Genomic DNA, 24,576 nt, shown 5'->3' on the forward strand with positions numbered 1-24,576 from the left:
GCTGTTGCCCTTACAAATTAGTTAGTGACGTCATAGACTCTTGTAGAATGTTGGATTCCAGATTTGTTTTGATTTGACTGAAGAGCTGTACTGTATATCATTGCACTATGGAGAACTCTCCTCAAGGTAAGACCTTCAAGGGAACCATTCTTTAGTGAATGCTAGTTATTTACATCTGGAGACAGATGTGTTTCATATTGTTACCATCATTAATTAGTGTCTGAGTTTGCAGAAACCCCCCAGCAAGAGAACCAAGATGAGGTAAAGCTGAGGTCAACTCTCCTTGGATATGCACACATGCACACAGTCATTCACACAATCAGCTCAAATGAGCTTTATATCCAAAAACTTTGTAGCTCATCCCTGACCTACAAAATGACAAAGAAGTGTGTATTTTGGGGCTTGGTAGTAAAGCAGGTAGCTTATGTGGTTATCTTTCCTCCCTCAATCCTTCCGTCCTACCCAGCCGACAGGTTTCACACGGTTCCAGCATGCGGGGAAGCCAGCGTCCCGCCAGTCCCCCCACGCTCAGGGCCCCAACCTGATGCGCTTCAAGCGTGCAGTGAGGACCATCCTCCTCATGTGCCGCGTGTGTCGCTACTTCATGGCGCACTCCAACTTCCGCTACAACATGGAGTTCAGCTTCTTTGACAGCCTCACCAATCGACCGTCCATAGGAACGGTGTGTGTGTGTGTGGGCGTCAGTCAAGGGTCTCAGGGGATGGTGAACGTTCATGTAACAAGTTCATGTCTTTATCTGCAGGGTAAAAACCTTGTTTTTGACCTGAACCACTTCAAAGTGAAAGAGGTACAGTTTGGCCTGAGAAGAAGCACTTCTTAAGCACAGCCATGTCGCTCCTGTGACTGCCCTGATGTCTCTACTGTGTGTTGGGTCTGGGCCCCTCCAGGACAGGATTCCAGTCAGGCTGGTGGAGATCATGCGGAAGCCCCCGGAACACCGTACTGTTGCCGAGGTGTCTCTGCTGCACAACATGCTGAGCGAGTTGGAGTTCTACAGGCGCTACAGCGTCACCCTGCAGCTTCTCCTGGCCAGGGTGGTCCGCTACCAGAGGTCTGGCCTGGTCACACCACTGGAGCACACGCGTTCGTGTGCTCATCTCTTCCATTTTTTTTTCTTCTCTTCTGTTTTCCTTTGATCTTTTTTACCCCCGCCTCTTCTCATGTCCTTTGTTCTATTATCTTTTCTCTGTCCTCTCCTTTCCTCTTCTCTTCCCTCCTCTCTCCTTTCCAGTGAAAGTCATTCGGCCATGTGTGTTCCTGCAGGCTGGAGCGCAGCAGGGTGGTGATCAGGATTGGCCATCTTGGACAGAGCTTCTACTTCATCTTCACCGGCCTGCTGGCCGTCACCAAAGACAAGGACGGCACCAGTGCCTTCTTGACCAAGGAGCCCATACTGATAAGGAAGGGCATGAGCTTTGGGGTGAGATGTCACAACGAATCCTGTGGCGGTGTCGCTCTGGTCTCAGCCGTGGATTGAGCTTAACGGGATGCACGTTTTAGGACGTGGCCTTGATCAAAGGCCTGAGGAGGAACGCCACGGTGGTGTGCATGGAGGAGACGGAGCTCATGGTGATCGACAAGGAGGACTTCTTTGCGAACAAAATGGACGTGGAGCTCAAGAGGGAGTTTGACTATCGCTTCAGCTACTTCAGGTTCGGGCGAACGAGCCATGAGGAGTTGTCGAATATTTATAGGGCACGAGTTAGGCAATTTGTTTCAAAGGCACTTTTGCTCTCGTTCATTTGTCTTTCCATCTGATGCTATTGCTCTTTTACACACACACAAACACACACACACACACACAAACAGGTCAGTCGAGCTTGTGTCTTCCTGGTCATCCTCTCTCATTGAGATGATGGCAGACCACTCCAAAACACAACAGATCCGTTATGGTCGTGTGATTGTCAAGGACACTAATGACTTGGGCGACATCATTTTCATTGGCAAGGTAATAGAGGAGTTATTTGCAGTCAAGTATTGTATTCATATAGTATCTATGGGAGAGGTATTGTAGTGTTGTGCTACCTGTTTAAGGGCCAGTGTGATGTGCTGAGAATGGTGGATCTCAAGTCCTGCAGTACCTACAGACAGCTTCTCAAACAGCACCAACAGACAAGTATGGAAATGGAACACACACACACACACACACTGACGGGAAGACACATTGACAAATGGTCAACAGGAAGAGAGCTAATTGATTTTCCCTTTGAGAACTGCAGTGCGCGAGAACCAAGCTAAATGTAACCGACGGCCTGGCCACCCTAAGGACGTACAGACGCAGCAGTGGTAACATCCTACTCCATCCTGGGAACCCACGGTGCCCGGTGCCCTCTGCCCTCCCGTGCTCTGAGCTAATCAGATCTTTCACAGAGCTTTTTTCCACAGCTGAAAGGGAGATATACGATGCTTTTGTTTCTCTTCTTGTTCCTCAGCCTCTCCGACAACACAGTCATGAAAAACTTCCCATCTCCCTCCAGAGGCCTCCCAGAGGATGTGCCTAAAGTTGCTTGTTTCCTTGTTGACAACCTCTGCCAGGGCAGCACATTTGTAAGATGCATTGTCTCAGGAACATTTGGAGAAAATCTGGTCGATTTATAGCATGACATATCTTGTGTGTGTGTGTGTGTGTGTGGAGTAGGGCTTGAATCAGTACCTGATGCCCCAGAAGCAGAGAGACTGCCGCAGGTTCGTTCTAGTTAGTCGCAGTGTGGAGATCCTGCGAATGGAGAAGACACGCTTTGATGAGCATGTGGATGACACCACCCTGAAAAAACTGGAGGCTCTTCAGAAGACCTACCCGAGGTGAGAGACGACGCATTCCTGCCATCACAGAAACGGCAGCGCACCGTTCTGCCAGAAACATGCAGTCAAGCGTGTGGATCTTTGCGCTTACAGTGATGAGGAGCTCTGCACCTTTTTCATGGAGCGTGGTCACTGGAAGGATTTCAAGAACGGCGTTATGCAGGACCTACTACCCCACCAGGGGGAGCCAAAGGCATCTAAACCCCAGCAGGCTGGCGCTGGTCCCCCTCGGTTCCACCAGCAGAAGAAGCACACAACCAGTTAGCCTGGGCCACTCTCCACACAATCAGTTTTGATGTTTTGTTAATTTGAATGCATTTCTTGGTAAAGCCTGTCTACCATGGGTTATATTTTGGGTGCAATGTGATTTAATTGCGAAAGACAAAATATTGAGCATAAAGAATGGACGAACAGCTAAGCATAGAATGGATATATTGTTTCACACTACTTGTATGAAATCTGACTAATTTAAGGGAATAACGTAATTAATAGTCTGTATATTAAGTGGTGTCAGTCAAGTGACGACCAAACTTGGGCTGGGGTCCTTCGCAACCAAGCCCCGCCCTTAACGACCCGTGCTCCACATCGGCAACGTAAAGGAACAATAACGGTCGTAAAACCTGCAGCCCAACAACTAAACTACAACCAACTTCATAGCCTCAAGATCGTGCACATATATACTCTCATAAAATAAAGCAACGTTCCAGGTTAAAAGTCACTACCAGAACAACTGTCACAAAGTTGTGACCTGCTAAGTTTAAAATCTATTTGTTAAAGCAGCAGCATTGTACCTCAGAAAAAAAAGAAAATGTGTCTTCATGCCGATTTGCATTTCAAAATAAAACTGAAGCATTATTTAACACAAGTCTATGTCTTTATATCTAGTTATACATGGCTGTTTTATCATACATTACAGTTGAGTAAACATTACCATTTCGTTTGATTTAGTTGCGATGCAACAATGGCATACACATTCAACAAAATTATTATTTGAGAGACTTTTATTTTTAAATCGTTGAGGATTTAGGTTGACTGGACTGTATTCACGACTGTCACAGCCACGAAGACTGTCACTAGACTCCTAACGTCAGAGTGAGTTGTTTATTTCCATCTCGGTTCAGGAGTGGATTGTTGTCTCAGGTGGTCTTACACTTGGTGTATATAAAAGTTGTAACATTTTGTTATTGTGCAACTTGAGAAGTAGATTAGTTCTTTGAATTGTTGTCACTGGGCTGGGTCAAGCAAATCTACGAATGCGTTGTGTGTCACATGAGAAGGAGAGGAGAATTTGTCATTCTGACAGACACGAGCCTGGTAAGACAATTCTTCTTAACAGTTAGCTATACATTTTCTAGTGACCTCTTGGTGGTCGAAAACTTATCGCTTTATATACATATTTTCTAGCAGTTTGATAAGAAAAAAAAGGGTATGCGTTTCATTTAGTGGGTGGGTTTTCTTGCCAGTCTGCTAAGGCAAGTGGGCTGATCTGGCTGCTGTAGCCTACAGACCAGCTAGACTTTAAAGCTAGTGGCGCTAGTCTTTAATAAGTAGCTAGACGTATTTCCAGCATGAGAGTAATGTGTGTACATTGTCTTGTGCTTATTACACGTTCTGTCGACAGCCTACGGGAGCAGAGAGGAAGAGTCAAAGTGGCACTCCTGACTGGAGGACGAAGTGCAGTTCCTGTGTATTGGAGAAACCCACACGAAAGACGAGCCTGACTATGATCGACTCATCCTGGGATGCATCATTTACGACGGAATAACATTAGGAAGTTCTGTTTATCAACACTGCAACGGGATTCTTTTAAAGGCATATAACCACCCCTTTCCCTGTACAAAGGCAATTTTTCGATCGGAAGGATAGTGGTATTTTTCTACATTCCAAATAGTAAAGATCACGAGCGATGTGAGCCGTAGAAGATCGAGCAGCTATGAAGAATGCGGAGAACTGACCTCTGTAAAAAGGCAAAACAGCCTATGCTGTGGAAGCCCACCACGCATCGGGCAGAATGGCATCAAACGAAAGATTGTACGAGGTGTGGATGCTGTATTGCAACAAGGTGAATATTATTTTCGAATGCTTTGGCATTTGGGCACCAGTAAGGGATCGTGATGAGGTGACGTAATGGATGTCATTATTTCTGTGTTCTGTTAGTCCAACACTAACAGCAGGTGCGTACGACTGGGGAGATGGAGACGAGTTAAATGCTGTATGTTTGTTTTTCTGCGCCGACGATACTGTGATCTACTGTCGATAGAGCACACTATTCAAATGCATTCTTTACTAGACCATGTTGGAGAACAGTAGCCAGAGTACAATCCACACCAGCCTTGAGTCAGCTGTTCATAAACATACTAGGGTTTAATTCACTTAGCGGTGAGCATGTTCAATATTCTATTGACCAATCAAATCCCCCCGCCTAAGCCTCTCCTCACGTGAGTCTCATCTGCAGTCACACACATTTCCCACATTAATCCCCCTCTAAAACAGCCCTCTCCAAAATCCACCTCATGAGGACAAGGCTGTTTGCGTACAATACACAGGCATGAATCACCCCAATGTTTAGCCAACATGATCCTACACAAATGAAGTGTTTATGGCGTACCAAAAGCTTTATATTTCACACTCTCAACTGCTGATAAGTGTTCAAAACAATGTAATACCACAGGTAGTGTCTTAGGGTTGTGGGATATAGCAGTAGGGTGTAAACACCCCTTTGCTTGCACATACTTCTGGCAATCTCTTGTTAAAATGCCAGTCATTGCATAGGGTATACACAGTGGCTTTGTGTTACTCTGAGTGTGTATTTGCATGGAGTGTATATAGGTTAGTCACACTGACTCCCCAAGGCATACCTATAATTCTCACAGCTGTCGAAAGACTGTAGTACGTTTACCCAAATTATTAGAGTATTTAGCATAGCCCATTTTGTTTGGGGGGGGGGGGGTTCGTCCTGTTTGTGTGTTTTGGAGAGAGAAAGAGAGAGCAGGTTGCCAGGATGCATTTGAAGTAAGGAGACCTCGTAGTCACGTGTGCAGATTCAGCTCAGGAATGTTTGGATGGGAGGCCCATCTCCCCCACACGACCTCTGAGGAACCCCCCTCCACCACCACACACACACACACACACACACAACAATGTCACAGGTTATTGGTGCCCAGGCAGGGTGACCTCCAGTACCGCTCTCATCCCGGTTGCTGTTGTCGTTCGCCCACTCATCTTTGGGAGAGTGAACGGTTGATGACTGTAATGATTAACCCCCGCGGGTGAGCTGTCAACATCACGAGGCCAGAGGTTGACAATGGCACGCCAGGCGGAGTGAGACCTTTTTCAGTTGAAGGTTTCAGGAAGTGTGGTGAGCAGTGCTCGGAAAACTTGTTTGGCCAGCTCCGCGAGGCCATGTTTGTGGCAGCAGGCCGCTTTCGAGTTCTGACACACACACACAGGTTAGTCTAACCTCAGACCTGTCTTGGCACATCACATTGCGAATGGACGGGTTATAGGTAATCACCCAAATGGAATGTCTTCTCTTCCTTCTCTGTGGAAAAAGGGAAACCCCAGGAAAAGCAGGCCCTGAACACGTCCGGCGTCTTCCACTCACCGCGGGTGTGTGTGGGGGTGGGGGGTGAGAGGTCACAGACAATCGTTAAGACGGTTACATAAGGATCCGCTTACCCCCTCCTCGGCTCTTGTCGTCAGCTGGAGGTAGCAGGCTGTCCCTAAGCCAACCACGCTGCGTTGTTTCCAGCACAACAGCAGCACAGCACAACATCACAACACTGTCTGCCCCTCCTCCTCCCTGGCTACAGGCTCTGCAGCGTCAAGGACATCCCTCTTGTTCTCAACAGCATGACAGTATGCCTCGGTAGCGCCGACAGAACCGTTGACGCGACCATGTGATTGGCTCAGCCTCTGCTCATGATATGTTGTCCGGAAGATGCATTCGGCAGCTGATCCGCTCCTACTCAGAGTGAGGGGGTACTGGTCCGGATACGTTGGGCCAGATCATCGTTTCCCGATTCACAGAATGACTGAACCGCTCCGAGATTACATTGTCATTTGGCCCTGCTATAAAAACCAACCCAGTGATTAGGAGAGTGTATGAGAGGGCAACAGTCAGGAGTGGCTGGGACTGGGGAGGAGAGAAAGAGAGCTGTGGTTTCACTTATTTACTCAAGTAGATTAGCCGGGACTTTTTCCGGCCCTGCTCCCTGTTTCCCGGCAAACCGGTCTAATCTGAAGATGCTCGCACAGAGGGAGAGAAGCGCACTCTCACTCTGTTTCGCTGGAAAAGTTTGTTCCTTTGGGCTGCAATATCCCCTCTCCTTTTTTGTCTTTCATATTCCTCTCTCATGTTTTTTTTTCTTTTCGTCTCGCTCCTCTCTCTGCTATGAATAACACTAGGGAAAACACAGTGATGTCATAAAGATTCGGAATCAGCCATGCCTTGTGTGGTTTAGCCCCTCCCACAAGTGCACTATAAATACAGACCGGGCAATGACATCATAGCCAATCCCGGCTCAGGACAGGAGACTAGACGAGGAGTGTCGAAAAAGAAGGAGGTGATCGTGGCTCTACTGGACTGCCGTGGCAACGGCTTGGCAGAACGGCAGCTGACTGAATGACCCTCTTTAGATGCTGTGGTCACGCGGCGTCTGCCAGCACTTCCTGTCGCAGTGGAACTCGGTCACCAAGCCGGCCACGCCTGTCTCTGGGCCGGGGGGGTTTCGAAAAACCTGCAGGACTCGGCCCTCTCTCGGTGTGTCTCCATGGAGCTGGAGGACGAACGCCCTTACCTTGGTTTGCTGGTTAAGACCTTGAGGTCAAAGGGATGTCAGGGTGTTATGAGAGCCAGGGGGGAGTTAGTACAAGGGTCTGACGTCACGAGGAGGGATGATCAGTTCTGTTTCAGATCAACCCCCAAAACCAGCTTATCAACATACTTAGCTCCAACCCTCACAGTCATTTCTGAGTTTCTGCGATACAGTCAAACGGAAAGGGCGATGCCTGTTGAGTCAAGCGTGGTGATTTCGAGTTGAGATGATTCCCTTGTATGTGTGTGTGTGTGTGTGTTAGGTCAGCAGCACTGCCCAAAAATAAACAGAGCCACATTCAGAGCAGGGTGTGTTCCTCCCTGGCCCTTCCCAGTCCTCAATGGGCATCTGTCCTCCAAGGCTGCCCAGTGAATGAGGGCATTCTCCCCCACTCCCCCACTCCTAGGGACAGAGCAATAGGGCCAGGGCACAAACAGGGCCCGCTCACTTGAGAGAGATTGTGTAGGTCTGCTCCCTCTATCTTCGCGTCGTTGTGACACATGACTCTCCATAGAGGACGAACTGTGTGACACCGCAAGGGAGACTAGAGAAGAAGGCTTCTGAGTGCTGAGAGGGAGAGTGACTATGGCTCTCCAGTGGGAGGAAGTCGATAGCTTCCCTCTTCCTTGGACCTCACACACACATACACGTACAGTCTGTTTTGAAGACCTCACTTGGAATTCTCGAGAGTTTGCTTCCTGTTCTGGATGATTCCCACTGTGACACGCAGGCAGTAGCCTCCTAGCCCCCGAGCCAGCATGCGCAGCCTCACTGTTCTGCACCACATAGTTCAGCCCTGGCTGGAGCCACCCTGACATTAGAACCTGAACTTAACTCTGACTCTAGAACTACTCCGTGTTCTGTCAAAACAGCATGGTCTGACGACCACAGTATCAGCCAACTCAGGCTATTGCCCTGCGATGATAATCAACATAATAGCTCAATAATACAGTAATCCGCTCTGCCTGTTTTCTCAGCTCTTCTTGACCTGAATCAGTCTCCAGGGACGAGGGCGGAATCCCCCCAGCCAGGGCTAAGTGCTGGGAGATTAGAGAAGGGCAGATGACTGGCATTCTGAGAGGAGGGCACAGTGTGTGTGTGGATGTGTTGAGGATGGCTGTCAGAACCAGTGGTATGGCTGCTATTGACTGAGGACAGGCCCTCGACGCTGCTATGTCAGAAGCTCCAGGCATCCAACCCCCCCCCCCGTTCCTGTTTCTCTCCCCCCTGGTCCCAGGCATTGTTCCCAGAAGCGTTGAATGCCTGCTGGCCAGCTGCTGGCTCCCCTCCCTGGGGGGGTGGGGGTGGTGGGGGGGTAGAGTAATGCGGACAAGCCGGTTCCCAGTCAGGTGCGCTCTCTCTCCCTCCACGCTTGTCTGAGGAGGGCGGTGGTGGCAGGACTGTGCTGGGCAGCGTGGCCTCAGTCCACCGTGACCTTTGTTTGTGGGGGTTGTGCTGTGACCGTGCGGTTTGACAGGAAGTGGGGGCCAGGAGAGTCAAGATGCTTGGCTTCATAATTCATAATCATAGACTGAGACGTAACTTTCTTACGATACAATCAATCAACAAACGTATCCTCCTTTAATTCCCTTTATTCTTCCCCCTCTATCTCTCGTTCTCTTTTCTCTCTCTGTCTACCAGAGGGACCCAGACTACCTGAAGCTGTGGCTGGAGACCTTCATCAGCTCCTATGAGAGATGCCTGGACGTGGACTTCGAGAAGCCACCTTCCAGGTAAGACGGTTCCTCCGCAGAAACACACGAGCTCCACTCAGCCCTCTGTTTCCCCGCTGGACTGCGACAATGTGGATTATCGAGATGTGTGACAGTGTGCGTGTGTCCGCATGTGTGTCGCATCTGTGCCTAACATAGCTTTGCAGGATGCTCGAGTGCTGAGGTCAGGTTTGTGATGCAAGTGAGAGGCAAGGATGCCTCTTCTGGCGTTGTGTAAACGTGTGTGATGGAGCACATGTGAGTGTGCTGGTGCGTGTGTGTGTCCTTTTGCATAGCTGCTTTCTGTCTTTGACAGCGTGGAGAGGAGAGAGAGAGAGAAAGAGAGAGGGGGGAGAGATAGAGAGATAGAGAGAGAGAGGGGGGAGAGAGAGAGAGATAGAGAGAGAGAGGGGGGAGAGAGAGAGAGGGGGGAGAGAGAGAGATAGAGAGAGAGGGGGGGAGAGAGAGAGAGGGGGGGGGGAGAGAGAGAGAGAGAGAGGGGGGGGGGGGAGAGAGAGGGGGGGAGAGAGAGAGAGAAGGGGGGAGAGAGAAAGGAAGAGAGGGAGAGAGTCTGTGCATCCCTGACAGAGAGGACGCTAGAAAGACATGCCACGCTGCGCTCTGCAAAGTCCCAGCTGTGGTCACATGACCAGCCTCATAAAGCCCGCAACGGTCAGTCACATGACGTTACGTAAGATAAAAGTGTGTGGGATCGGAGGGAGGGAGGGAGGGAGGGTGAAGTGCCGTGCTAGGGTAAAGCAGATTAAATCCCATTAGGTCAGCTCTGTCCCGCTCTAGCCCCCCCCCCCCCCCTCGTCCAGCACTGCCACAGCTGTCCAGCTTTCCCACCGTCACGCCTCTCTCCCCATTTGGTGAGGCTCATCTGGCTCGGCTCAGCCCTGACAGGTCCCCCTCCACAGTCAAAACACACACGCACCGTCCTAAACACCTACTTGTCCCCACCGACATAAAAGCCCGCTTCTAGCAATCATGCATGACTGCCTCTTTTTTTCTTCTGTTGAGCTTTCTCTCTTTGCTAAAAAATCGAATGGAGCATAACTCACTGTGTGTGTGTGCGCGTGTGTTTGTGTGTGTGTGTGTGTGTGCATCCAGGCTGGAAGAGGTGCCTCCAGTGATGACCATGCTCCCAGACAACATCCTGCAAGTGCTGCGTCACCAGCTGCTGCAGTGTGTCCAGAAGGCCTCCGACGGCCTGGAGCCAGAGCAGCAGAACCTGGCCCTGCTCCTGGTCAAGTTCCTCATCGTGATCTGCAGGTCAGTCCTCCACCAGGTGCCCACCAGGGGCCCACCAGGGGCTGAGGAGGAGGGCATGTTGGGGAAGTATGGGGAGGTGTGAGGATGCTGGGTAGACCAGACCCCCTGTGTCGTTAGAATGTCTGTCTCTCTTCCCTCAGGAACCTGTCCAATGTAGAGGAGGTCGGCACCTGCTCCTACATCAACCACGTCATCACCATGACGACGCTCTACATCCAGCAGGTGTGGAGACGTCAATGTTCTTTCCATCCTCCCTGCTGTATTTTGGTATTCTGTAATCCTTGCCCAGTAAGGTATATTGGATATATTTCCCTTATTTGTGTGTGTGTGTGTTCTCCCTGCAGCTCAAGAGCAGGACCAAGGAAAAGGAGATGGCTGACCAGACCCAGGCTGAGGAGTTTGTCCGTCACGCCCTGGCCTTCTGTGAGAGCCTGTACGACCCCTACCGCAACTGGAGGCATCGCACCCTCGGGTACGCTAGCTAGCCGCTAATGCTAACTAGCCGCTAATGCTAACTAGCTAGCTACACGTGTGCAGCGTTGAAGGCTCTTTCAGCTACATCTACTCGGGTGTTTTCCAGCCCTTCCTTGTTATCTACTAGGGAAAGTTTGGCAATGCTATGTTAGATGGCAGCTAGCTAAGTAGTTGAATAAAGGGCATTAAGAACTAATTTGTCATGGAGCCACCAAGTCGTGCCTGAGGTAATCCTGCCCTTTCTGGTGCTAATTCCAGGCTCAGATCAGGACAGTCCTTCTAGTGTTCCTCAGTGCCCGCTGACACACTCCATATGCAAGATTGAATGGTGTTCCCATAATCCAGTGCTAAAGCTCCCTGTTTTTTCCACCAATAACATGCAGACACACACGCAAACCCACACTTGCACACGCCTGCTTTCTCTCACACACACGCACGCACACACTCAGGGAGATAGGCTAAGGCTGTGTGATAGCTGAGGCCGTGTGTGATAGCTGAGGCCGTGTGTGATAGCTGAGGCCGTGTGTGACAGCATGTGTGTCTCTTTGTGTGTCTCGTCCCCAGGGAGCAGCGGAGCACGGTGGAGAAGAGCAGGCAGAAACACAAGGCAGCTCCGCTCACCGTGGAGTTTGTCCCCTTTTTCTACCGTGAGTGTCTCCTCATCCCCTCTCTCTCTCTGTCTCTCTCTCTTTCTCTCTGTGTCTCGCTCTCTGTGTCTCTGAGTCTCTGTGTCTCTCTCTCTCTCTCTCTGTGTCTCTCTCTCTGTCTCTCTGTGTCTCGCTCTCTGTGTCTCTGAGTCTCTGTGTCTCTCTCTCTCTCTCTCTGTGTCTCTCTCTCTGTCTCTCTGTGTCTCGCTCTCTGTCTCTCTCTCTCTCTGTGTCTCTCTCTCTGTCTGTCTCTGTGTCTCGCTCTCTGTGTCTCTGAGTCTCTGTGTCTCGCTCTCTCTGTGTCTCGCTCTCTGTGTCTCTGAGTCTCTGTGTCTCTCTCTCTCTGTGTCTCTCTCTCTGTCTCTCTGTGTGTCTCTCTCTTAGTCTCTCTCTCTCTCTGAGTCTCTCTCTATGTCTCTGTCTCTCAGTGTCTCTGAGTCTCTGTGTCTCTCTCTCTGTCTCTCTATCTCTGAGTCTCTGTGTCTCTCTCTCTGTCTCTCTATCTCTGAGTCTCTGTGTCTCTCTCTCTGAGTCTCTGTGTCTCTCTTTGTCTCTCTCTGAGTCTCTGTGTTTCTCTCTCTCTGTCTCTCTCTTGGTGTGGTCATTCCAGAGTGAGCCGCCCCCCGCCTCTCTTAGGCAGTGATTGAGTTGAGGATAAAGCCATGTTCTCAAGTCAATGAAAAGCGGCACCAGCTTGTTCCCGAAAAAAAAACAGAAGCCCTCTTCTCTCTCCCACTGCTTCCCTCAACAGCTTTCCCTTGAGTGCCTCACTGCCTGCTCTCCCTTTCTTTCTCTCTCTCTCTCTCTCCCTTTCTTTCTCTCTCTCTCTCTGTTGTGTTTGACTACACTGGAACCTGTTTTATTCAAACTCTCTCCTGTGGGCAGGTGAACAGGCATATCTGTGACTCCTTCCTCCTCCTTCTCTCTCTCTCTCTCTCTCTCTCTCTCTCTCTCTCTCTCTCTCTCTCTCTCTCTCTCTCTCTCTCTCTCTCTCTCTCTCTCTCTCTCTCTCTCTCTCTCTCTCTCTCTCTCTCTCTCTCTCTCTCTGTCTCTGTCTCTGTCTCTCTCTCTCTCTCTCTCTCTCTCTTTCAGACTATCTATCTCTCTCCCGCGCCCCCCACCACCTCTGGGCCCACATGAATCTGCTCTTTGTGTGCTCGGTCTGTTTGCCTGGTGTTGAGATGGGCTGATAGTGAATGGAGGCTGTCTGGCTCCCGTCGACAGCGGCCATTTTGCACAAATGGCCTCTGTGCGGCTGAGGTTTTATATCAACACCTCAGAGATAACTGTCCCCTGGCCCAGACAGACTCCCCCAGGCCTTACCACAACAACCTGTCAGAGGGTGTGTGTGTGAGAGAGAGAGACAGTGTGTGTGTGTGTGCATGTTGGGTGTGGGGGGCTTGATGTGTGAGGGAAGAATATGGCCATGCCCCCCTCTGTGATCCAATCGTTTACTCGTTCTTAGCCCTCTGGGATTGATTTGTCACTGAACAAAGCTCCTGCTTCAGCACTCGGAGGAACGTGTTGACAGATGAGTTAATATATGACTGATAACACGCTGCCCTAAAGGTTACTGACATGTGTGTGTGCGCGCACAAGTGAATGAAGGTACTGTTTGTACGACAGCGAGACAGGGACCATTAAATAGACCATTGGAGCAGCTCTGGACCGAGCCTGATGTTGTGGTTGGGTGATGTTTGCATAGCTAACACAACGCCCACAGCATTATTCACTCTGGATGGCGTGTGTGTGTGTGTGTGTGTGTGTGTGTTCTCAGAGTGCTTCCAAGAGAGCGAGCACCTGAAGGACAGTCTGAAATGCTGCCTGCTCCACCTGTTTGGGGCCATCGTAGCAGGAGGACAGGTGAGAACAGGCCTCACACACACACGCGCACACACACATCAAACACAGTATTTGAATGACACGTATATCCTCCCTTTGACCCTCCCTCCCTCCCTCCCCGCTCGATAGCACAACGCCCTTCTGGCCATCTCCCCGGCGACCATGGAGGTGCTCATGCGCGTGCTGGGCGACTGCGAGGGCGGCGCGGGCGACGGCGAGGACTGGGACAGCGAGGCGCCCGACAGGAAGGCCCTGCTGACGCTGGGCTGCCTGAGGGAGGTGGTCCACAGGCTGCTGGCCAGCAGCTCGGACCAGCGGCAGGTGGAGATCGGCTCGGTGCTGGAGAACTACTTCAAGCTGCTGAACTCGGACCCGGCCGCCGCCCTGCAGGTCAAGGGTCGCGCGCCGGGCCGCCACTGGGAGAGCCGCTTTGTGGCGCTGCAGGTGCACATGCTGGGTGAGGAGCGTGCTCACAGGAAATGGCCGTTCTCCCTTTCTCTCTCTCTCTCTCTCTCTCTCTCTCTCTCTCACAGGGCGCATCGTTTGTCCAAAGCAGCCTGAACGGAACTGTGTCGTGACCCTCTATCTCTTTTTCTTTTCTTCCTACCCTTCCCTCGCTTCCTCCACCCCGTCTTTCCTTCTCTCGCTCCCGGACCGTGGACCCTGGCTCAGACACCATCAGGGACATGTTCTTGTGTTCAGACAGACCCGTCCTCCAGGCCATCTTCCTCAACAGCAACTGTTTCGAGCACCTGACCCGACTCCTGCAGAACAGCAAGGTAGGCCGGCCCACACCCTGGCTGCACAGTGGTTTAACCCCTCTTTTCTAAACGTTGTATTGAGAGGGTGTGGTGCATGTTTGACCTCCTGCGGTTGTGTTCAGCCACCAGGCACCACACTGACCCGGCCCCCCCCACCCAACCCCACGGGTCACACGACCTGTCAACCTGTAACTTGACCCCCCCACACACACACACACTCTCTCTCCCATCCCGCACCTCTCCTCCTGTCTTGCTCTCTGTCTCCCCCCACACTCCCCCCTCCCTCTCCCTCTTCCCCCCCTGCCCTGACTCTCTCTGTGGTCCGCCCCTGCAGCTGGTTAATGCTAGATGCACAGGAGCAGACAAGGACCAGAAAGATATAACCAACAGGTTACTGACAGGAGAAAGTGACACTCAGGTACTTCCCCCCCCTCCCTCACCCATACCCACCACCTCCACCGTCTGCCCCGCCCGCTCTCACCTCGCGCCCTGTCACCATCGTCGCGCTCAAATGCCACCGAGATGACCACTCCACAGCAAGACCCCTCCCCCCGGCTCTTGTGGGTACAGTACGGTGTTCAGGTAGATGTCTCCCCCAGGATCAGCATACCTGTGGGGTCGTCAGGTCTGTTGACTGTGGCCATGACGGAGGTCTGTGGCCTCGTTAGCATGCAGACAGAGTTTTTTTCACAGACACTCTTGTAAACAAAGACCCCCACCTGCAGACAGTCCTCACTAGTCAGACACACAGCTGTCGGTCTGGTTTATATAAAGGCAGGTGCACACACACACACACACACACACCCAGTCCTTTGTAGTGAGGCAGAGTGAAGCACCTGTAATCTGATTCTCAGGTACAGCAGACACACAGTATTATCACCGCATTCTGCCGGTCGCCTGGCAACCCGACTACAGGCAGCCCTAGATTAACTTCACAAGTTGACGACCAAAAACCAACAACCTCCTGAACCAGCCAATGGCCTAGCTTGTTGTGGAGTGGTCATTGACATTCTCATTTTGCCTATGAGTCGTTATTTATTGATTTTTTTCCTTTTTGTTCTCTCTTCAGTTCAACTTCAACATCTTCTGCCACCCTTCTTCTTTCACCCCTCCCCACCCCCCCTCCTCCCCCACCCCCCCTCCCCACATGCCCGGTGGTGTTTTTTGGGTTCCATTGGAATGCTGTCACCTGGCTGGCTTGTGAGAGACGGTCACAAACAGTCTCTCTCGTGTCCGTCATGTTAAATGAGGTGGTTTGGACAGGGCTAAACTGCCCGCGTGATTCCAGTGTTGTCGTTCTTTTTTTGAAGTTACTGCTTTGTACGGCCACAGTCTCTCTCCAGCTGGTCCTGTAGCAAACAGGACTCTGTTCAATGACAAGAGAAAACCGTTTGTCAAAGGATATTGCTGGATGGAGATGTGTGTGTGTGTGTATATGTGTGAGGGTGTTTGCCGGAGAGCGCTCCTTTGTGGGGTGTGTGACATATGTGGGTGTTTCCTGTGCGCTTGTTTCGCTTGTCTGGAGGAGACGGGGACAGCCAGCCAGCGCTGTGAGCTTCCTGCTTCAGACTGTAGCCTGCTAGCGGGATGCTCTGGAGCAGGAAGCCACAGTGTGCTTTTCCCTGCTCCTGTTTCCCCTACTCCTGTGGCCCCTGCTCCTGTGACCCCGCAGTAAGAGCTACGTTGTCGGGTCCTGACCATCACAACAATTAATCAATAATCACCAAAAATCTGCTGTGGTGATCCCCCACACACACACACACACCAGCACACACATCCCTTGTCCCAACCTCTTTTTATTCTGGCAAATGACGAGCATGCTGTATTTAGTGGAGAGTGAAATCATGTATCATTGTTATTATTTGCTGTTTTTGCACGTGCCCACCCTTTTGAGTGTGTCTGCCAGAATAAAAGGAGCTGTCGCTATGGTCACGCCCCACCGAGAGGTGAAGGGAACTGGGATTGGTCCTGGTGTTCGATTGACAGGTGTTGTGTCCTCCCAGGTGTTCCAGGGGAGATTGGACTCACTTGCCGTGGCAACCATCAAAGCCCTGACAACGGTGATGCATAAATCACCAGCTGCAAAGGTAAAAACACAGAGAGGATCAACATAATTTATTAACAAAACAAAATAGAATAAAAATAAATAAACATCAATTTGATCAAGGTTCGTAGCCACCACGACCCTATACAGTGTGCTCGCTCAGGAGCTGTAATGCTCATGGATGCATCTATACAGGAGGTGTTCAAGGAGAGGATTGGATATACTCACCTCTACGAGGTGCTGGTCTCTCTGGGACAGCCGTCCAGACACCTGCTGAAGGAACTGATGAACATGGTGAGATTCTGTCAGCTTTTCTTTCAGTTTCTTTCAATTCTTTCACTCCGCTAATTACCCAGCCAGCCAGCCGGTCCCCATTGTGTGTCTGCCTCGTCCAATTCCAATGCATCCGCAGTTCCTCCCTTTCCACGCTGTTGTGTCCATGCGTTATAAGACCTCCCTCCCCCTCTACCCCCCTCCCTGCCCCTCTCCCCCCTCCCTGTTCTCCTCTCCCCCCTCCTTGCCCCTTCCTCCCTCCTCCCCTCCCTGTGCCCCCCGTCCCCCAGGCCGTGGAGGGGGAGCACACGTCGGTGGGCATCCTGGGCATCAGCAACGTGGAGCCCCTGCTCCTGCTCATCCAGTGGCTGCCTGAGATGGACTCGGCCGAGCTGCAGGTCTCCACCGCCGACTGGCTCCGCCGCCTGTGCTGCATCAACCGGCAGACGCGCGCCACCTGCGTCAACGCCGCCATGGCGGTGCGCGTGCTGGCCGCCCTGGAGCGCCACGGGCGGCTGCACCGGGCCTGCGCCGAGAGCCTGGTGGGGCTCCTGGGGGCCCTGGGGAGCCAGTCCCTGAGCGGGGGCGAGCTGCTGCAGCTGCTCCGCCTGCTGAGGCCCCAGGAGGCCGGGCGGGCCCACCCCTACGTGGGGCCCGTGCTCAGGGCCATCCTGGGCATGGTGCGGAAGCAGGGCCTGGAGAGCGCCATGCAGTATTTCGACCTGTCGCCCAGCATGGCCGGCGTGGCCGTGCCGACCATCCTGCGCTGGCCCGGGTACGCCTTCAGCTTCCTGGCCTGGCTGTCGCTGGACCAGGACCAGCAGGGCCCGCCCGGCAAAGGAGACAAGAGGAAACAGCTGTACAGGTGAGGAGGGAATACTGTGGAGAGAGAGATGGAGAGAGAGAGAGATGGGGGGAGAGAGAGATGGGGAGAGAGATGGAGAGAGAGATGGGGGGAGAGAGAGATGGGGAGAGAGAGAGGGGGGAGCGAGAGAGAGAGAAATGAAGTGAGAGATGGGGGGGGGGGGGGGAAGAGAGATGGAGAGAGAGAGATGGAGTGAGGCGGAACGAGCAGAACTTGAGAGATGGCGATGGTGGTCCAAGCTGAGCTCGCCTCTCCCTCCTCTCTCCGCAGCTTCTTCACCCCAGGAGGGACCGGGTTCGAGGCCTTCATCAGCTCAGCGGGGGGCCTGGTGGTGGCCGTGTGCACCAAGAAGGAGTACGTCACCGTCACGCTGCCCGACTACAGCTTCTGCGACTCGCTCTGGGTGAGGAACAGCGGCACGCCGGCGTCAACTGGCGGCGTCATTTTCGTCGCTTTCTGTGGTCTGTGAAAAGGGGGATGATGGGGGATTGAGTCTTTGGGTTGTTCCCCTGCCCCCACAGCACAGTATAGGTGTGGTCCACGTGCCAGGGAAGAGGCCGTTTGGCCAGAGTCTGGTCTACATCTACGTAGACGGGCAGCAGAAACTGTCTGCTCCTCTCAAGTACCCCACCATGACGGAGGTGAGCACCGCCCTCGTTTGATCCCACGTGTGTGTGTGTGTTGAGCCGCGCCTCCTCACGCTCCCCCCCCCCCTTAGCCTTTCACCTCCTGCTGCATCGGCTCGGCCGGCCACAGGACCACCACGCCGCCCCCCTCCCAGATCCCCGACCCGCCCTTCTCGGCCGCCCCGCCGTCCGGCCGCTCCTCCCTGGGGGGGATCCTGTCGTCCCAGGGCTGGGGGGGCCTGCTGGGGAGCAAGCCCGAGTCCGTCACCAAGCTGATCTCGGCGGGGACCCAGGACAGCGAGTGGGGCAGCCCCACCTCCCTGCAGGGGCAGCTGGGCAGCGTCATGGTGTTCCACGAGCAGCTGCAGCCCAGCCACGTCAAGGCCCTCTGCAGCACCGGTGAGGGAGGGAGGGAAGGGGGATTGGGGGGGAGAGGGGGAGGGATGTGGCTGGGGGGGAGAGAGAAGTAGGGGGTGAGCGAAAGAGGAAGTGGGGGAGCAAAGATGAGTATAGGGAAGATGGATTCTTATGTCCCTTCAATTTCAGGTCCCAACTGCATTTCCCCTTTCAAAACCCTGGAGGCGGAGCTCGGAGACCTCTCCAGCAAACTCCTGCTGCACTACTCCCCAAAGGTGACTGGACGTGGCCACCGTCAATCATCCAAACACCCAATCACTGTCCACGCATGTCCGTGGGCGGTGCACGTTGACGCCATTCAGTTTCAGACGACGCCAGGTGGTGACCATAGACTGTGTTGTTCTGTGGCTGCTGCAGGCCTGCAGGAACCCCATCTGTCTGGACCTGTCCCCTAACCTGCTGCACGGGCGCCTCACGGGGAACAAGGTCGTCAACTGGGACATCAAGGTAGGACAGCCGGGAACGACATCACATCCTGTAACGGAATAATATGTGCTGCCCTCTCCCTTGTAGGCCTGTGACAGTGTTCCGGTGGGCCTACACCATGACAATATGTGATGAGTCGTTGTATGCAATGTTTGGAAACGTTTTCACTCGTCAGTCTGCGCTTCTTAATTTGAACGGATGTGATTTCCTGTGTTGTCTCCTGCCCTCCTGCCCTCCTGCCCTCCTGCCCTCCTGCTCTCCTGCTCTCCTGCTCTCCTGCCCTCCTGCCCTCCTGCCCTCCTGCTCTCCTGCCCTCCTGCTCTCCTGCCCTCCTGCCCTCCTGCCCTCCTGCTCTCCTGCCCTCCTGCTCTCCTGCCCTCCTGCCCTCCTGCCCTCCTGCTCTCCTGCCCTCCTGCCCTCCTGCCCTCCTGCCCTCCTGCCCTCCTGCTCTCCTGCTCTCCTGCCCTCCTGCCCTCCTGCCCTCCTGCCCTCCTGCCCTCCTGCTCTCCTGCCCTCCTGCCCTCCTGCCCTCCTGCTCTCCTGCCCTCCTGCCCTCCTGCTCTCCTGCCCTCCTGCCCTCCTGCCCTCCTGCTCTCCTGCCCTCCTGCCCTCCTGCCCTCCTGCTCTCCTGCCCTCCTGCCCTCCTGCCCTCCTGCTCTCCTGCCCTCCTGCCCTCCTGCCCTCCTGCCCTCCTGCTCTCCTGCCCTCCTGCCCTCCTGCCCTCCTGCCCTCCTGCTCTCCTGCCCTCCTGCCCTCCTGCCCTCCTGCTCTCCTGCTCTCCTGCTCTCCTGCCCTCCTGCTCAGGACGTGATCAACTCGGTGGGGGGTGTTCCCGTCCTCTTCCCCATCCTGGAGCAGCTCACCCTGCTGACGCCCGAGAACCACGCCGAGCCCTCGGGGTCGGAGTTCATCACCCCTGACCTCGCCACCCCCGCCGACGGAGACTGGGTTATCCTGCCTTCCAACAGGGCCTCTGGTGAGTCACAATCTCCTCAGTCTGATGACATCACATAAACACAGTCGGTACCATCACAGATATACTCCATCATAATATTACTATAGTAGCCATACTATATTAGTACAGTAGTACTAATACTAGACTAATGTCGACTGGTTGTTGATGATTCGTGTTTGTGTTTCAGAGGCTCGTCTGGAGAAGAACTTGGTGGCCACCTTCCTGTTGGTGCTTAAGCACTTCCTGCAGAGACACCCCATCAACCAGGAGAGTCTGCTTCACTCCCACGGTGTGGTCACCCTGGGAGCTCTGCTGCACAAGGTCAGAGCTGAGCCTGGCTCTGTCACTCACACACACACACACACTCACACACGCATACTCACTCACTCACTCACATACTGACTCACAGACTCTGACACTCTGATATTGCTTTGTGTGAATGTGTGTGTGTGAATGTGTGTGTGTGTGTGTGCAGATGCCTGCCAGTCAGGTGGATGTGAGTGTTCTGGTTGCAGCCCAGCTCCTGGTGGAGCAGGTGACCTATGAGAAGAACCAGCAGCTCCTCCTGCAGCTCCACACACACCTGCTGTTCAACTTCAGCATCTGGAACCAGGGGGACTTCCCTCTGCGCATAGGTAGGTGTGTGTGTGCGTGTGTGTGTGTGCGTGTGTGTGATGGGTCACACTGCACATCCACTGGCGCTTTGCACAGTACACAGCCTAAGCTTTGTCATCACTTCTTTAACCAATCGAAATGTGTCTCTGTTGCTCTTTGTAAGTGTTTGTGTTTTTGCGTGTGCGTCCGTGTGTGTGTGTGTGACACCGTGAACCTGTGCTGAGCCGCTCTTGTGTTTTCTGTGGTGAAGGTCACATCCAGTACATGTCCACCGTCATCAAAGACAACAGGAAGCAGTTCAGGAAAAAATATGGAGTTCAATTCCTGCTGGACACCATTCGTCTCTATTACGGGTGGGACTCCATTTTGGATCTCCCAGAATGCTCTGCGTCTGGTTTTATGACCCATTTTCATTCCCTGTACCTTCGCTCTATCTGTACTGTGGGGTGCACGCCTCTTATGCATGACTGACTAGGACCACTGGATATAGTGCCCAGGTCGTGTTGGGAAACCCGAACGACGGCCACGTTTTGTTGTTGTTGTTGTTGATATCCCTCGCCCGTGCTGTGCGATGTCATCAGCAGGTGTAGCAGCAGGACGGAGGGCGACCTGACGGAGGACGACGTCCGCACCGTCCGGGCGTCGCTCTGCGGGCTCCTCAAGTACTACATCAGCAAGGGCATGACCCAGGAGGAGATGCACAGCGTCCTGGGATACATCGCCGCCATCGGCGACGAGGAGCAGGTGAGGGGGAGGGGGGGTGTGGGCGGGGCTTTGTGAGGGGACTGGCCGGTCTAGACGGAAACCGTTTAGTGAAAATCAACAGAAGAACAACACTGAAGACCAACAACACCCAGAGCGATCGGAAAAAGCGTCCAAATCGTGTGGAGCCTTTGTCCGTCCTTCTTAGGACCGATCCAGGTTTGCGTACACGAGGCTGGCAGCAGCCATCGACCACTGCTCTCTCTCATTGACTGAGCCAGGCCTCAATGTCTCCCTCGATCTGCCCCGCGCTCCGGGCCAGGGCACCCCCCCCCTCCCCCTGAAGCAGCATGGATCTCCCGCTCCTGGTCACCCACTATCTGTTTCCCTTTCCTTCCCCCTCTCCCTCCAGTCGTTCCATCGCATTTGTCCTTGCTCCGTTTCCTCCTGTCTCTCTGTCCCGGTCTCTCTCTCTTTCTCATATCCTCTTACCCTGGCCTATAAATACAGCCACTGACCTCATCTTATATGTGCAAACGGAACTCGGCGACCACAAGTGTGCGTTGGGCTGTGTGTTAGGGCTGTGTCTGCTGTGATATTCCGGAGCTGCTGCTGACTTTGAGGATATGTGTGTGTGTGTGGTGTATGTGTGTCTGTGTTTGCGTGTGTGTGTGTGGTGTGTGTGTGCTCCTCCCCCCAGCTGTGCGGGGTGTTGGAGCTGCTGCTCAGCCTTCTCCACAGCAGCGCGGCCCGGGACCAGCTCTTCCTGCTGCTGTTTGAGCCGGGAGCGGCCGACTCCTGCTACGCCCTGCTGCTCAACAGCAAATACTCGGACCGCCTCCGCGAGCTCGTCTTCAAGGTGGGCGCCGCCGCCGGCTCCTAACACGACGCGCACACGTCGGCTCTCGTTATCACCTCGAATGTGAACCTTCTGGAAGGTTCTCTGATGATCTGACGTGGTTTTTTTGGGGTGTGCTGTGTCTGCAGCTGTTTGAGCGCATGCTTGCGTGTGACCGTGTGTACGAGAAGAGCAAGCAGAGGCTGAGGCTGAGGGAGGTGGGCTACTCCGGCCTCACCCTCCTGTTCTCCGACCTCCACGTCACCCCCACCCTGGTGCGCTCTCTGCTCAACCAGGTGCTGCACACCGGTAAGCCTCCACACACCCCCCCCCCCCTCTCTCTCTATCTCTTTCTCTATCTCTCTCCCCCGCTTCACCCCTCTCACCTGCCCTCCACCCTTCCGCGACCTCCCTAGCTTTCTCCCTCTCCTCCTGTTATCCGCTGGGGGGGGGTGACCTTTTTTCGCTGACGGAACGTGCTTGAATGAGCCGTCATGTGTGAAGCAAACCAAACCAGCGCGCAGGCTCAGACCCCTCTGGCGCACTGCCCCTATTTCAAAGGGGAAGCCGTCCCATTCGTCGGCTGGTCGTTTGTTTCATAAAGTCAATTAGCTGATGACCCGGGCCCGCTCCACTGTCTCCTGCACGCACGATTTAGCTGTTTGAAGAAGTGAGAGCAGGCCTTTCTCTGTCAGCTGGCCCAGGGCCCTGTCTTCCTGAGAGTAATGGCTGTCTCAGGAGGGCGATTTCCTGGCCAGTCGATAAGGCCTTTAGGACAAATTGATTGGCTTGGAGGCTGAAGGCGGGAAGTGGGTAGCGAACAGCTCTCTCACGGCATCAAGTGGCCATCGTTAAGCTTAAGCTTGTGTAAGCAGAAGGAGGTGGAAGGGGATCGATCCATATCTGTTGTTTGTCGTCGTTGCTGCGGAGGGGTGTTGTTTTTAGTCCTCCGACTGGATGGAGGGATGTCATAAATCCGCATTGTGCGGTTGCGGTGAGCCCTCTCATTAGCATTTTGACCTTTGCCCCGTCCAGATCTTGTAGTGAACTACAAGGACCTGATGGCGCTGGTCCAGCTGACGCACCGGGCTGGACCCAGCGTACGCCTGCTCATATGCAAGAGGGTGAGGGAGCAAACACACAACACAGCACTTGTCTCCAACACGAAAACTTGTTTCATTGGTCTGTTAAACGGTGCTCAGATTGCTGCCTGATAGCAGGCCCTAAATGTACTGAATCCTCTTCCTCCCAAACCCCCCACTTCCCTCCTCCTTCCCCACTTCTCCCTCCCTCCCTCCCTCCCTCCCTCCCTCCCTCCCTCCCTCCCTCCCTCCCTCCCTCCCTCCCTCCCTCCCTCCCTCCCTCCCTCCCTCCCTCCCTCCCTCCTTCTCAGCTGTACCAGCTCCTCCAGTCCCAGCAGGACGCGGCGCTTCAGATCTCCAAGCAGCTGTGCTGGCAAGAGACCCTGATGAAGCTCTTCCTCCGGAGCCCCGGGGCCGACGGGGGGGCGGGCCGCGGCGACACAGCCAGCGCCTGCAGCCTGGACCTCAGCCGGGGCTCGGGCCAGCGCCTGGAGCTGCCCGCGGAGAGGAGGGGCCGGCCCAGCAGCCCCAGCAGGCTGGAGGAGGACCGCCTAAGCGTCGGGGACAGCCGCTCCCTCGACAGCCTGGAGAACGGGGACTTCGTCTCCCTCCCGGACACCCCTGGGGACGCCCAGCTCCCCAAGCCCTGGGCCGGGCCGGGCAAAGCCGGGGGCTTGAGTTTGGACCTGTCCCACGTGCAGGCCTACGAGCAGGGGGACAGCGGGAGCCAGACCCCTGGGAGTATGCCCAGCACGCCGTCGCCGCTGGAGACGGCCAAGGCCTTCCCAGGGGGCCCGGCGGTGGAGCGCGAGGCCTCGTCCTCCTTGACGGAGGACAGCTTCCTGTTCAGCGACGACATGTCTCTGGGAGAGTCGTTCAGCTGCGCGGAGGTGAGCCTTTGATACTGCGTCTCTCTTCCCCAGAAATGTCACCCGGTCCCTGGGCTGCCAGCCAGCCAACCCCCGCCCCCCCAGCACCACCCTTTCATCTCTTTCTCTCTGGCGTCACGACAAGCGTCAGATCGCACCAGGGAGGCTGGGGGGGGGGGGGGGGGGTCTGTGGGAGGAAGGGAGACGTTCCCTCTCCTGGGTCTGTCTGTGTTGGCCTCACCCTGAGCCGCCCTCTCGGTCGCCCCCTAGAGGCTGGAGGAGGAGCTGTCGCGGATGCTGCTGGAGATAGTGCTGTGCGTCATGTGGCGCGGCGTGGAGGGCTCGGACGACTCTGCGTGGGTGGAGAGGGGCCAGGTGTTCTCCGCCCTCACCAAGCTGGGCACCGCCAACGAGCTGCTGCTGCCCGTCGACCACATCAAGCTCAGGTGAGCCCCCCTGTCCCGGCCCCCTGTCCCGGCCCCCTGTCCCGGCCCCCTGGCCCGGCCCCCTGGC

The 24,576-nt window shown here is 54.2% G+C and overlaps 2 protein-coding genes across 9 annotated transcripts in view; both read left to right on the forward strand.

The window, feature by feature from the left end:
* The first annotated feature begins 49 nt into the window (after positions 1-49).
* LOC146261023 (cyclic nucleotide-binding domain-containing protein 2-like) lies at positions 50-3,668 on the forward strand. 2 transcript variants are annotated; one of them, XM_084668156.1, is made up of 13 exons: positions 50-126; positions 218-261; positions 467-682; positions 764-808; positions 909-1,072; positions 1,285-1,441; positions 1,522-1,673; positions 1,831-1,969; positions 2,056-2,137; positions 2,241-2,307; positions 2,454-2,568; positions 2,660-2,823; positions 2,917-3,668. In XM_084668156.1, the coding sequence occupies exons 1-13, from the start codon at positions 108-110 to the stop codon at positions 3,086-3,088; spliced, it is 1,536 nt and encodes a 511-aa protein (XP_084524282.1). In that variant the 5' UTR covers positions 50-107; the 3' UTR covers positions 3,089-3,668. The 2 variants fall into 2 exon arrangements, with proteins under 2 accessions (XP_084524282.1, XP_084524283.1); XM_084668157.1 differs by having other exon boundaries at positions 80-126; positions 233-261.
* A 220-nt stretch (positions 3,669-3,888) lies between these two features.
* Positions 3,889-24,576, forward strand: part of nbeal1 (neurobeachin-like 1) — a 33,279-nt gene continuing 12,591 nt past the window's right edge. For 2 of the 7 annotated variants that reach the window (XM_084667664.1, XM_084667662.1), the window contains exons 1-29: positions 3,889-4,137; positions 4,445-4,885; positions 9,282-9,373; positions 10,466-10,627; positions 10,768-10,849; positions 10,972-11,099; positions 11,666-11,748; positions 13,526-13,611; positions 13,720-14,047; positions 14,263-14,369; positions 14,686-14,769; positions 16,355-16,438; positions 16,591-16,689; positions 16,959-17,533; positions 17,804-17,936; positions 18,055-18,174; positions 18,252-18,558; positions 18,706-18,791; positions 18,934-19,023; positions 19,807-19,978; positions 20,145-20,278; positions 20,433-20,592; positions 20,823-20,925; positions 21,154-21,316; positions 21,975-22,133; positions 22,262-22,421; positions 23,148-23,236; positions 23,506-24,084; positions 24,334-24,509. In XM_084667664.1, coding sequence (XP_084523790.1) covers positions 4,835-4,885; positions 9,282-9,373; positions 10,466-10,627; positions 10,768-10,849; positions 10,972-11,099; positions 11,666-11,748; positions 13,526-13,611; positions 13,720-14,047; positions 14,263-14,369; positions 14,686-14,769; positions 16,355-16,438; positions 16,591-16,689; positions 16,959-17,533; positions 17,804-17,936; positions 18,055-18,174; positions 18,252-18,558; positions 18,706-18,791; positions 18,934-19,023; positions 19,807-19,978; positions 20,145-20,278; positions 20,433-20,592; positions 20,823-20,925; positions 21,154-21,316; positions 21,975-22,133; positions 22,262-22,421; positions 23,148-23,236; positions 23,506-24,084; positions 24,334-24,509 — 4,592 coding nt within the window. In that variant the 5' untranslated portion in view covers positions 3,889-4,137; positions 4,445-4,834. The remainder of the gene's footprint in view (positions 4,138-4,444; positions 4,886-9,281; positions 9,374-10,465; positions 10,628-10,767; positions 10,850-10,971; positions 11,100-11,665; positions 11,749-13,525; positions 13,612-13,719; positions 14,048-14,262; positions 14,370-14,685; positions 14,770-16,354; positions 16,439-16,590; positions 16,690-16,958; positions 17,534-17,803; positions 17,937-18,054; positions 18,175-18,251; positions 18,559-18,705; positions 18,792-18,933; positions 19,024-19,806; positions 19,979-20,144; positions 20,279-20,432; positions 20,593-20,822; positions 20,926-21,153; positions 21,317-21,974; positions 22,134-22,261; positions 22,422-23,147; positions 23,237-23,505; positions 24,085-24,333; positions 24,510-24,576) is intronic. The other 5 variants (XM_084667665.1, XM_084667663.1, XM_084667668.1 and 2 more) reach the window with 3 other exon arrangements.

The sequence above is a fragment of the Hypomesus nipponensis genome, chromosome 12 (genome assembly GCF_054491055.1).
Source record: "Hypomesus nipponensis isolate SF chromosome 12, ASM5449105v1, whole genome shotgun sequence".
Taxonomy (NCBI): Eukaryota; Metazoa; Chordata; class Actinopteri; order Osmeriformes; family Osmeridae; genus Hypomesus; species Hypomesus nipponensis.

Coding starts and splice junctions, on each gene's coding strand:
- LOC146261023 (XM_084668156.1), top strand. Junction 262..466: donor AGCAAGAGAACCAAGATGAG/GTAAAGCTGAGG, acceptor CGTCCTACCCAG/CCGACAGGTTTCACACGGTT. Junction 2,138..2,240: donor CAAACAGCACCAACAGACAA/GTATGGAAATGG, acceptor TGAGAACTGCAG/TGCGCGAGAACCAAGCTAAA.